The sequence below is a fragment of the Anser brachyrhynchus genome (genome assembly GCF_964034855.1).
Source record: "Anser brachyrhynchus genome assembly, chromosome: 3".
In the NCBI taxonomy this organism is placed as follows: Eukaryota; Metazoa; Chordata; class Aves; order Anseriformes; family Anatidae; genus Anser; species Anser brachyrhynchus.
In genome coordinates, this window is record NC_137696.1 from 33066844 (window position 1) to 33080717 (window position 13874).

Sequence of the window (13874 nt, forward strand, 5' to 3'; positions counted from 1 at the left end):
AATATTACTGAACATATATCCAGACCCGGGCTATTAACTATATAACTAGTAACTATTCACTCAGCATGGTGTTACAGCTACATCAAAGGAAAACTTGCACCCAGGTCCACTAAAAAAAGGCACAGGCAAATCTCAACCAAAGAGACCTGGAATAACCCAGAAGATCATGTATAAGTCTAATTACGTGTAAGTCACAATAAATAACTCCTACTTGAAGTTGCCATAAAAGTTAACCAGAGCTCAAATACGGAAAGTATTGCACAGATGGCAGCTCAGAATAAAACAAAACAATGACAACAAAAACATATCAAGACAGCCAGGTAAGTATTAATTCGACTGCTTTTAAAAAAAAATAAGCCAAAATTAAATATTTGACTCCTTCTTTAAGAAGATGGACACGGGGACAGAAAGAAGAACTGCAGTCACCCACCCAGCCCCTCAGTTCCCTCACTGCCCTTCCGCTAATCCTTAAGAAAGGTAGTCACAAAGCCTCAAGAGGACACACATTAATAAGTTTCACAAAGATGATCAGCATTTACAACTTGCTAACCACTCTTGTTAAGGTGCACGTTCTCCCTGACAAAAAAATCCCACTCTGAATCAGCCTATTCTGAGGCTTCAGGGAAGGAGAATACAAGGAAACCTTTTATTCCCTTCTCTCTCAAGCTGCAACTCCCTACTGCAAGTTCATCCAAAAACCCCAGTGACTTGTTCTTTAGGTAGAACCCTCCTAATCTGCTGCAGCTGAACTACCTCAGCCTATCAAGTAGGAAATCCTTTTATTGCTCTGGCCTATAAGCCTCTTATCTCCCAATTCTGTGAGGCTGAGAAATAGCTGTTCTGCTCATTAATCCTACAATGACTGTCAGAAGGGGACATATACCTTCTCACTCTACTCAAACACAAATAACTAGGTTTCATCAAGTTCTTCACTATCTACTTAGTCAAATCTCACTCTACAAGATTTTATAGGAATTGGAATAGCAGTAGAGAAGCTTCTGCACTTTCATGAAATATACATAGTTGGTGCTGTAAAAATTTTAGAGAACTTGGTTTAATATATTGACAATAGAGCTGATATGAGGCCAGAAAGAGGAAAATTACCCACCTCTGGAGGTCAATTCTGAAACCATACAAACCCTACCCCACTGTCTGCAACACAGATACAAGCAAATTGCTTATGAAATGAGCATTTTGTTTTTTATCAACTAGGCACAACAGTTGTTAGAAGTGCTGTATGGATGAGTATGAAGTTTCTGCTACAGTTTATGCATATCTAATTAGTTTATCTGTCTTAATTATTATGGAGGTCATGGATGACATGGGTTTAAAGACAGCTCAAAGAGAATAAAAATAACCAGTTGAGTTCTTGCCTTAATTAAAATACCAATTAATACTCCCACAAAATGTTTTTTTTTTCCCTCCCATACACTTAAGCAAAAAGAAATTACTACAATAATATGTACATTTATTTATTTAAGATTGGGATTGATGTCTTCTATGCTGAACAGCATGCAAATATGACAGATTTCACTAGATGTAAAAGTTGTCATGCAATATGTATAATTTAATATTTTCCATTCATGTACCTGGATGGACAGACACAAGCTTACCTGTGTAATTAAAAAACAAACAAAAAAACCCTTCCATAGTTTGTGTTGAGAGAAATGTTAAAGTGGCAAACTGTGTTAAGATCACAGATATCTCACATCAGTTGTACCTTTTATTTTAAATATAAATGTCACACTTCATCATGCAGCTGTCAGCTTCTTTTAATGTGCTAAATGTTATCATGTAAGCACAGAACTTGACATGATGTAACACAACAATTAAAATAAAAAACAAGTCAGCTTTGACACCATGTCATTTTTCCATTTGCTGCAAATTAAAAGAAAGGGAAATCAAAAGTACAAAAGTAAAAGCTATTTAAGAAAAAAGTTTGCAAAGAAAAAAACAGCAGTTACTATTTCCCTCTCATGTTATGTCACTTTGTTATGTTCAGCCTAAAAAAGAAGTGTCCACAGCTTTCGTGCAGCTAATTACAAATTGACACCAAAAGACATCAAGAAAAATGTCTGAAGTCTAAAACTTCTCAAAAGATTCTGTTGTAATAAATACACTTCTCATTGTCAGTTCCATGAAAGCTGACATCCACGGAACTAAGCAATTATTTTTCACTTTCTATCCTACCCTTTTTTCAGTTTCTAACCACTGAGGTACTGCTGCAGCATGTTAAAAGAGCCGATGCTTTTCAAACCAGATGCAACAGCTTTTAAGTGACGCCTGAAGCAACTACTGGTAATAATGGAGAAATGATGAACTCCAGATAATTAATACTGAAATGGGTTATGTATTACAAATTTGATTTACCATATTTTCATGCACAGTGCTAAATAAAAGTGCCTGAATGTTTCAGAAACTAACTCCTTAAAAAAGGAAAATGCACATCTGGAAAAGTAAATTGTTGTTAATAAGATTTTTCCTGTTGTAACAGGTTCATTTACCTCTGTTCATTTACCTCAAACTCTAAAACCACGTTTAATATATCAGCAGCAGAAAAAAAGCTTGGGCCCAAGAGAAAGTTAGTGGCATCTGTCACAAACACAGAAATGTCACAGGTCTAACGTTTGCTCAGGCCATACCATGACACAAGCAAAATCTCTTTGGCCCAGGGAAGAAATGATGACAGCAGAGCCAGTTTGCAGACAGGAAGGAATGAGTCAAGCAGAAAGAGGCTAGAGGCCTGTCCTGGGAAGGGCTGATGCAGACATTTGAAAAAATTTCCTGTAAAACCGTTCTCTTAAAACATTGTATTAACACAAATCCCTTTTTCCCCTTTATGGAAATAAGAGGAAAGAGGAACATGGAAAATCCTGGGAAGTTTCACCCCCAAATAACTCATAACTTCAGAACTTCTTTCTGCTGACCTATTTTGATGCATTCCTAAGAATTTTCAGGCCAGTAGCCTGCTAAAGTTAAGATTAAGAACATTGTCATTTTGAGATTTATGTTAAGAGTGCTACTGCACTTTTAAGCCTACTTTATTTTTTTTTGAGTATGACAGCAAATTACAGAAAAAAAAGAAATGAAAAAGCTGGTGTGATAAAAACCAAGACCAAACGACACACAAATAAAAATACACAAGTGAAGTAATACAAAACAACCTTAGACCTGCTTTTAAAAAGACATCTCCCAGTAAACCAACTCCATGGGTAGTTTGGACACCAGTGAAGTTGCTAGGAATTTGATCTTTGAAGATCACTCTTTAACTAAAAACTGAAAATTATTAACACTGACTACACTTGTGTATTTCTAAAAATTAAAATTTATTATACTTGAGTAACATTTATGCTAAAGTGTATATATATATGTACAACTAAATAGTATTTCTAGAGGACTATATACATCTACATGAAGACTTCAAAAAGCGATCACGATGAAGGCAAAGAAACTGACATCATCATACTTCAGAATGAACACATAACTGAATTCTCTCTTCTATTCTTACAGTTTTCCTAGCCCTTAAAATGTTTAAGTGCTATCACAGATATTCGTATACATACAAGGAAAAAAGAAGAGAGGAAAGGTCTTGTTCTTGTGGGCACGGACATATCCATCCGAGAAAGTTCATACAATTTATTTGTTATATTTAATCCCCCAAAATTCTACCGTACCATCCTGGTACAAAAATAAGTCCACAAGGTCCTTTACGTTACAGGCCTTGGTAAAAGATGATGTCATTGATTTGCACACCTAGGACTTCAGATGTGAAGAATTCAAGTTCAGAAACAAAGGAGACAAACTCTTCATTTTCTTCTAACACATATATTTGATTATGTATACTTAATACTGTAAACAGTCTGAGAACTGTGTTCCGTGTTGAAATGGTGATAAAATGCAACAGACATCATACCTGCACTTCTAAGGTTAGGGTCTAGGTCTGGCATTTCCTTTGATGCTTCTGGACTCACACTGTAGATAGATGCTCCTGCTTCACTGACAATGCTGCAAATAAAATGGTAAATAATCAAAAAACATACAACTGAGAATAACACACCTGGAAGATTTATCAGTGTCTTAATTGAGTATTTGGATGTATTTTTTAAAGCTTCTTTTTTTAAAAAAAAAAAATAAATGAACTGAATACTTATAAAAGAAAGCTAGTACAAAGGGAAAGATCTCTATTTAAGCCAAAACTCCCATCCCTGACTTGCAACATTCACTTTTTCAATTCTGTCTCTTTTATAAATATACACCGTATGTGATACCAACCTCTGTAGTATTCTTATCACAGAGAAAATGTACATGAGAAACAAGTGTTACTAGAAGTCAATAGACAAACAGGCTTCCAAAAACCAAAGAGAACAAAAACCTACCCATTTCATTAAAATCACCTGGATTCTGAAGTTTAATGTCAATTAAACTACTGAATGAATGCAAGTCATGTGTGCACACACCTTTGTCCAAAGCTAACTGCCTACAATACTCAGGAAAAAAACCCACCTCTATACAGACTGAGCCGCAGAACTGCGGCTCGCTCCTCAGCGAGTATTTAATACCGTCTTCTCCCTGCTCTAACTGCCATCCCCAAAGAAAAACACAGACTCGATGTCTTCAGTAATTTGAACTACAGTTTGTGTATCTACAGCACACCTCAAACCCATTCAGTAACGATAAACTCACCAATTCAAATCACAGCATATAATTAAAAAATCCTCAAGTGCTCTACTTCCACTCAAGAAAGAACTGCAATCAAATATTTGCAGTCTAAGTTTATTTGCAGCTGTGAAATTTTGACACCCGTGAATCAACAGCATATTTCTTCATATAACTTCAACAGAACTTGAATTTCACGGCAGTAATTAAGCCATGGCACATGTCTGCGCTGGAGAGGAATACTGTCAGTTTCAGAGCTATTTTTACTTTTTTTTTTTTATTCCACTCTTACAATAACTTTATCTTCACCATAAGAAGGGAAACCATAGCCCTTAAGAAACAGACCTTTGAATAAAATCATATCTTTGCTCTATATTGTTTTTAAATGAGACTAGAAATTTCGCTTTTAAGAACAGTTAGTAGGTCAATTTAGGAATAAAGAAACTGATATTTAGAAGCCCAATCCTTTAGAAAAAGCTGGAGAATAGCTCGGAGATAAAGCACATTCCCATTCAGTGCTACAAGCATGTTAACATTAAAAAAGGTAAAATGCAAAAATATAAAAGGTATGAATTTCTTACTGTTGCTGTAAAACTGGTATTTTTTATTATTTGCTATTTTAGCAAAACTGGAATTTTTGCTGTATACATGTCAGATTTTGTAGTTATTGGAATCTCAAAAAAAAACCAACACAACAACATTTCAGGATTACAAACAGACTGAATCTTTCAATAAATACAGAGAATAAACCCTTGTTCTCTTTAGCGTTCCCGTAACTTCAGAACCATTCAAACAACTGGTTTAACAGAACAGATAACCACTCAGGCCAGTTGGTCAGCAGGCAGGATGAGGCAAATGGAAGCGAGACTGTTTACATGATCTTTTAAAAAAGATTCAGTGTTACGGACACTCCTTCGATAGAAATGGCATTCAGAACATGGTCTCACAGCAGACAGTAACTGACAGTCACCAGCAAAACTGATCGCAAGACACGGTCATATCACAAAAATGCAACTGCTGAAAAATGATGTTGACAGAAGCCTTAAACTGATTTTCCTGATGAACTGGTAGCTTGAAGAACAATGCAACAGAATGTATTTCTTAACCTGTTCACACATTATAAAAGGCAGCATCTGGCAAGCTCTCCCTTTCTTCATAAAAGAGAAACTGCTTCCAAAAAACCCACACACATTAGCACATACTACTAACAGCTTTAACTAACTTCTCTTCAATCTCTTTATTCCAACAGGTCCAAAAGCTAACTTCTCATGCAACTTCTAAATTTAATATAGTTTCTATTGACATCGCATTTTGATTTAAAAAAAAAAAAAATCACATTCACCATTTTGCACCTTTTTTTTTTTTTTTTTTTAAAACAGTGCCATACAATAAGTTGCATTACTACATGCAACATTTCCTGATCCCTCTCACTACCTTGAAAAGTTAAAAACAAAAAACAAAAAAACACACCAAACAAACAAAAAACATGAAGGAGACTTGGATGGGAACTTTAAGACACCTGATGTTTTATTGATTCTCATTAATGCTATACTGACAATTTTCAGCACTGAGGAACGCAGCTATACTAGGATTCTACAGTAGGAAAAGGAAATAATTTTGCCAAATTTTCAAGTAGGTAGCACAAGAACTCCTTGCTAGAATAAGTAAATAAAATTCAGGATGGGAGAGAAACAGTTGAAAAGAGCACATTTCCTTTTCTCAAGTGCAAGAAAATTTATTCACCGGCTGCGGGGGTGGGGGGAAAGGCAAGGGGAAAGCCAAGTAAAAATGTATCTCAAGCAGGAAAACAAAATATAAAAAGCACTTTCAGAAGACACATATGCTGGCTACTTGACAGCCACTCGGAGATGGTTTTGTATACGCACGCAGTTATTCCACGAACTATCTGGTGTAGCAGACTTGAAAAAGAAAGGGGAAGAATTTCTGCTCACTGAGCCCCATACCACTGCCCCTAGGACGGTGAAACCCAGACGTTAAATACATTTAAGTCATTACCCAGAGCAAATGTGTAGGGCCCAAACTCCAAAGAAACCATTCTCTGGTTCGTTCAACCATACTCAACTAAGATTTTACAGATCTATTAGTGGCTGTCGTGTGGTTTTATTCAGTTTGTTTTTAGCTACAGCGAGGTGGTTACTAATGCAACGCTGGCGCATGCAATGCTCTAACATTTAGCTCGGTCACAATGCTACAATTACAAGCAAAATAGGTTTGGGGTTTTTTTCTTCGCAGCTTTTCTGGATTTTCTTTTTGACTGGGCAAGAGGGCACCACTTCGGTTCAGAGACAATTTGTTGTTGTTTTTTGTTTTTTTTTTTCCTTTTAATTCTAATACTCTCTTTTAAAAAACAGGATGCCATATAGGACAATTTACACTAATTTAATGTTGTAAACTGCTCTGCTTTCAAAGAATAAGCATTTTTAATGTCAGAGCACATTGAACCAAAACCAAACCTGCTCAAACCAGTGGGCTATACAAATTTACTCTGAAATTCTGTGGTCCACACAGTTCTTCCTTTACTTTTTTTTTTTTTTAAATAAAACAAGGACACAATTTGACAAGAGTTAAATAAGGTCCTTAGAATCCTCATAAACATTGGTAAACTGTATCTAAAACAGTTAATAAATAATTAACTAAAAACTTATATAACTAGATATTTATCTATTTTAACTTTTCAAGCCAAATAATGTATTAAAAAACCTTCCCACTCTTCCCCAAGTAAAAGTAAGAAAATATATATTTCTAAACATTTCTTGAGGAAAGATTCTTGTAGGGACCAAAATAATAGCAGTTAAAAATTTTTGGTAATGTTGTTATTTTGCTATTTTAAGTCAGTATGTAGTAGAAAAATAAGCAAGTGATTGTGATAGTCTACACTTATAGTACATGAGCAGACAAGTTTCATAAAGCACTCTCTGAATTAGCAAAAAAAAAAAAAGGCAGGTAAAGATTCTTCTCTATAATCTAATCTTTTACAAGTGCCCAAAAGGAAGCTGCTACACAATATTTCAATTTACTGATATTGACTGCACAAATAGACTTGCTGTATAGAAAGTAAATTTGCTCTTATTGACTGCGATAGTCTTTTATTTTTAAGACCTTTGAAGAATCATTAAACCAACATTAAATGTATTCTGCTAGCACCACCTGGTGGTCCCTCAGCTTTATGCTGGAAACCATGCTAGCTGTATTCTAGAGGCTTGAAGTAGCTTTTTAACTATAACAAGGTATTTTCTTACTCATCTTAAACAAGCACTGTATATTTGATATGGAGAGCTGTTCAAAACATTGAGATTTCCAATCTCTTAATTTTTACAGGAAAAAAATGTCTTCCTTGTGAAAAAAAATAATCCAATACCTACTGTTTTTTTTCTAATTCAAAGCTACTACAATACCTACAAAAACACAGAAAAAAGATAACATTTAACAAGCTCGAGTTATTCAAGTTGTTCAGATGTTGCAATTTCATGTAGATGCATAAAACAGCACTTTTTTTTTTTTAAGAACATTTTGAGCTCTCAGATAGTAAGTTTTTGCTGAAGACCTATTCAAAACTAAACATAAAAATCTAACATATGTATAAGGAATTACATGTCAGGCCAGAGGTTTCTACAGTTAAAGATGAATACAGCTTTCTGACACCTTCATAAACTTTACCAATATTTCAGACTATTTTATTACATTGAAGTCACTTCCCCACAATCAAATGCAACACCAGATTAATGACCAGCAGACAGAAAAGCAACTTCATACAAATTGACATGATTTGCTGTTTCTACAATCTCCAAAACACTGATTTACAATCAAAAGCCTTTAAAAAAAAACATTTTAAGAAATGAGAACAGCACAAAGAAGTGACCAATGTCACTATTTGGAAGAAAGTCATGGTCATTCTAAAAGCAAAGGCTATGCTCATCTCAAAATGGGCCCAGATTTTCCCATTTGGTTATAAAAAGATGATTTGCAACAAAATACAGCTTCCCTCACAATCGTAATTTAACGGTTTACTAATCTAATTAAAGGTGTTTTGTGTGTGCATGTGTGTGGTTTTTTTTGTTTTGTTTTTGATTTTAAATCAGCTTAACTAATAAATTTAATCTTCATAACCTTGTGGCAACAGAAGTTGGAGGCTCCAACTGAGGGCAGAAGTACAGAAGGGTCAAAAGATTATTCAGTGTTACTTATTCAAATAATTGGTTTAAGAATTACACAGGACAGGAAGAAATAAAATAACCAAAATGTTTGCTAGAAAAGTACAGTACATTTAGAAGCTGGCTTAGAATGCTACAAGTTTTAATTAGGTTCATAAACTGATTAAAAGCAAACTGAGGAGACCCAGGGTAGACTTAAATAAGTACAGGTTCAAAAGACAATTGGGCTGTTTCGTCAATGAGAAATCCATTGGGTCTTGCTAAAAACACAAGTCACAAGTAGCTCCAGAAGAGCTTTGAGGTAAGAATAGTTGAGATCTAGGAAAGTGCTGGAGACACAACATATCTACGTCTGTCCTTATACTTTCCCCTGTGTACCCATTCCTGGCTGCTGACCAAAACCACCTGGGGAGGTCAAAGAAATGCTTCCAATGAAACACCAATCCCCTTACTTGCCCTTCGACTTGTGGATCACTTTTCAGGCTGAGGAGGACATTTGGCTGTGGGACAGCCCACCCAGCTCCTCTTCACCACCACCAGCGGTGAGCTGCAGGTTTCTTGCCATCCCACACATTGCTGCCTGTTTTGGACACGTTTTTCGGATACAACGGCACAGTTCCCTGACTGGGAGCTGCAGTCCCAAGCCAGCTGAGCAAGATGCTGTCACTTACTCAGCACCTCGCCACAGGAACAACAGGACAACGGACTTGACAGACCCTGGATCTGACACAGCACAGTTTTTTTTTTTGTTTGTTTTTGTTTTTTATTTCCTTCCCACCTCCTCTTGTGAGGAACATATGTCATGAAAATGCAAGATAAAAAGGTTCTGGTATACACTCAATAATGTATTCCAAGAGTAAGAAGCCCCAAAAGATTTTAAAAAGCTTGTCATTCTGACAGATGAAATTAAACTCAAAATCTGGTGTTTCCCCCATGCCCAGTCATGTTAAGGAAGGATGTAAAGGAAGATGTTAGGATCATGAAAAAACATTACACTAGAAAGCAATCATTATTCAACAGAATCAAGCCAAGAAACAGACAATTCATCTGTGCTTTTAAATAACCCAAAGATTTATCTTTGAATTTTAACAACCAGGAGAATTATAGAATTATATATAGAACCCAGGAGATATTCCAGTATCAAATATAATTCACATTGACAAAATACACTATTGGATAGGAAAAGGATTTTTATCTAATTTCCATTACTTAATTCAAAAACTTTCAGTCACTACACAGCACACAAATTCGGCTTATATGGAAGATCATCCTTCAAAACCAGTCACACAAGACAAGAGGTGCTATGGTCGTCTTTTGCAAAACAGAACAGAAAAGCTCACGGTGACTGCCAATCAATCAGACCTGGGGGGCGGGGGAAGACAAGTTTTAAAGAACAGGTCCCATTCAGGAGCTCCCAAGCACACAAGAAGCCAGGCACACAAGGTGCCTTCAGACAGCCCATCAAATTATAAGCAGTGATACAGACAGCGCATTGTTCCTCAGCCACATTCTGCAAATCCCCATAGAAAATATTTGGTGAAACTGCTTACAAGTGTTTTGAATTAACAGCCAAGTCTGTAAATGTTTCTACCTTTGGTGAAAGATTCAGTCGGTATTTTGCAAAATTTACCAGAAATTACAGTATGCAAAGAAGAAAGTAATCTCATCCTGACCAACCCATAATGTGCTTTTTAAAATGATTAAGCTGTTTCAAATCAGGACTGTCATGCAGCAAATTCAAACACAGAACAATAATGTCTTTCGGTCACAAACGTTGTTTGTGAAAGAGCATGCTGACCTACAGCAGGGGTAACAAGCAGCTGATAAAGCAGCTTCTGAAGTGACAGAATCACAGAATGTGATCGAAATACCATAATTTCAAACCAGCCATCAAAGTAATATGGTAAACTTAATCTATTTCTTTCCTGTTCGGTCACAAATGGTATTTAGCACCAGAGCAGCTTTTTGGTAGGCAGCATAGATCTTCAGAACCTACTGAACAGAACAGAACGAGGCTGTTTTGTACCGGTGTTCAGCAAGGTCATTTAATCAGCTTGTACCATTGCTTCCAACCATTAAAAGTTACATGTCTCCTAAAACAACACTAAGTCTTAAAAAGATTTTTGACTTTCTATTTTCCCAGTATGTTTACACCAAACCAAACTTCACTACAGAATTGAATGCACTCTACAAGATAAAGAAAATATGTAAAAATAAACAATAATAAAAATATTTAACAGGTCTGGTATTCCAACATCAGATAAAATGCAAGAATTCCTGAATGTGTCTGTTTTATATGAAATTAAAAGGAAAAGGAATACAAGAATCAAAACCAGTGTAAGTATGCAGTTTGGCTGCAGACCTGCAGCTAGACCTCTGAGAACAAATGAAATGTATGACAAATATTTGAAAATTAGGAAGTATATTCAGAAATACAGTTACTGAAATCATTGCCTTCAAGTATTACCCACTTCGTTGCATGCCGGGAAATATTAGGGCTATCTAACCCCAATTTAGACCTCCACTGCTTTGCAGTAGACGAGAGGACAGTGTGTCGATTTCATATGCTAAGAACATTTTGCATGTACTCAAACACAAAAAGACATTTCAAGCATATGAACAACTACACTGAGCCACACAACCCGACTGCCTCCTTGTGAGGCACTAAATAGGTTTCAAAAGTATGGGGGGAGCAACTGTGGCATGGGATTTAAATGTTTCTCCTTTAAAAAAGTTAGTACTCTGGAAAATGCAGTCCAGTTAGTTCTATCACCCTCCTGATTATCCTAGATGAAACATTTCACTGATTAGAATCAGAAGAGTTCACAATTTTCTTATTTCAGCTCCTCAGCTACTGTCATTCCTCTCCCCAAAACCCAGGGGTGTTTTCCCAACAGTTCAACAGTATGACAATTTCTATGCTTTACCAGTAGAATAAAATAGGTTTTAGAATTACTGCAAGATATAACAATGAGTTACCATGCTTTCATTTCTTGCATATTAGTTGTAACTTCGTGAGCCCCTACATCAAACAAAAACTACTTACCGTACTAAACTAATAAAACTAACTGTATAGCTATGGCCTGCAACCCTTTATTCATTTGTCTATGAACCATGCCCTCAGCACATCCCTGTGAAGGAAAGAATGATCATATATCTGTCTTCATCTTGTCTGAAAACAATGACATTTTTCAGTAAGAAAAGGGTCCAAATGGCAGGTGTCAAAGAGCTTTAGCTTCACACGTGGTGCTAGGAGGCAGAAAAAACAACAGCAGCGTGTGGCCATGTCAGAGCTGTACAGAAGCTGCCGTACAAGTGCATATCTGAAAAGAGCAAACCTCATAGCCTGTTAAATCAATCTAGTGCCAGATGCTGTTATCTGAACAAAATCGGTGCTGCGGATTCATCCCCAGAAGAAATACATGTCCCATGCCTGTAGTGAAAAGTGAAAGACCTAGTGTGGCACGTCTCGAGACTGAAGGTGACAGTTACCTGTGACTGCCTCCACCGTTTCTATTGACAGTTTCAGAAAACAGGTCCTGTCATTGCTCATAAAGCAGATGGAGTGGAAGCTCCTTTCTGCTCTTGCACAGGACTTTAAAATCTGAACTGCATGTCCAAAATCTGCTTCCAAGTTAACCATGCAACTAAAAAGCAGTTGGTTCATTTACTTTAAACACTGTAGTACAGTAGGAACTCGAGAGCGAGAATCAACTACTGCTCTTCTCCGCGTTGGAGCAGTGCTATGGAAAGGAATCATGGCAATATGCATAATATTACAGGTTACCATATTACCTTAATAGAAGAAAACAAGTTTAAAAATAAAAAAGCACATTTCATGTGATTACAAAATGGTAGCAGTAAAGTACACCCAAAAGAATTAATAGCAATTAAATATATCCACAACTACTAAAAAGTTACCTATCAATAGCCAATTAACATCAATATTAGAACAAAGGACGGACAGTAAAAAAGGCTTCAGGATTGACAAGGGAAATCGAAGTGCAAGAATCTATGTATAAAAACAAAATAGACTTGAAAACTGGTTGTTCCCTTTGATTACACTTTATAATTTCAAGACCACTCTGCCAACACTCAATTTTACACAACTAAATTATCTCAATGACCTCAAGTCACATTATAATAGAAGAAAACGTGGCCAAATACTGACAAGATTTTACCTAACCTCTTTTCACCCTGGGGGGCAAGCGAGTCAAAGAGCACAACTGAGTTTTGCAGGCATGCCTTCAAAAAGAAGAAAAATACTAGGTGATGTGAAAATGCTCGTGTTCGATACATTTATGGAGACTGTCGAAACAAAACTGCCCAGATGTGTACATTACAAATATTGCAGGCTGCAAACAAGATTACCCCCAAAGCCTCGCAAAACTGTCCCAAACCGAAGAGCAGAACGAGCACCCTTAGCCCTTGCATCTCTCAGCTCTCATGAGCTCAGTGAAGCCAACGGGCCCGGCAGCGCAGCGAGCCGCGGCGGAGCGGAGGCGGCTGCAGGTCGCAGAGCAGGAGGCCGTCACCACAGCGGTCCTGCGAGCAGCCCCGGCTCAGCTTAGCCGAGCAGAAACCCCTGCAGTGGCAGCACGTGGGGAAAGCTGGGGTCTCATCCGGTCCTCCTCCAGCCGAGCAGGATCAGGCAGAGTCGAGACGCAGCCTATTCACATTGGAGCGTTGTAAAAGTCACAAGGTTTTGGAGAATAAAAAAAAAAAAAGGCTGAATTTATTATTTTTTAAAATAGACTCCTGCTAGTACAATAGTACTTAACACTACTATTTATATTTTGTGTTGTCACCAATGTTTAGTAACTGGGGAAACTGATGTCTGCCTAAAAGTCTGCCTAGTTTTTTAACTATAACATTTTGCTACTGCGAGCACCGTCCTATTCACGGGGCCATTCTGCTGTGGGGCACCAGACATTTAAGACACCGATGATCCATTAAGGAGAGCCCACCAGTTTCTGTAGTGAACACACACCTCTCAACCATCTCATTTGCCAGCAACTTTCATAAAGCATTTAAGATTTATTACAA

General features: G+C 36.9%; 1 protein-coding gene across 5 annotated transcripts in view; it reads right to left on the reverse strand.

The window, feature by feature from the left end:
• SRBD1 (S1 RNA binding domain 1) overlaps positions 1 to 13874 on the reverse strand; it is a 127469-nt gene that overhangs the window by 61170 nt on the left and 52425 nt on the right. For all 5 annotated transcript variants that reach the window (XM_080588044.1, XM_080588043.1, XM_080588042.1 and 2 more), the window contains exon 16: positions 3914 to 4005. In XM_080588044.1, the coding sequence (XP_080444170.1) occupies positions 3914 to 4005 (92 nt within the window). The remainder of the gene's footprint in view (positions 1 to 3913; positions 4006 to 13874) is intronic.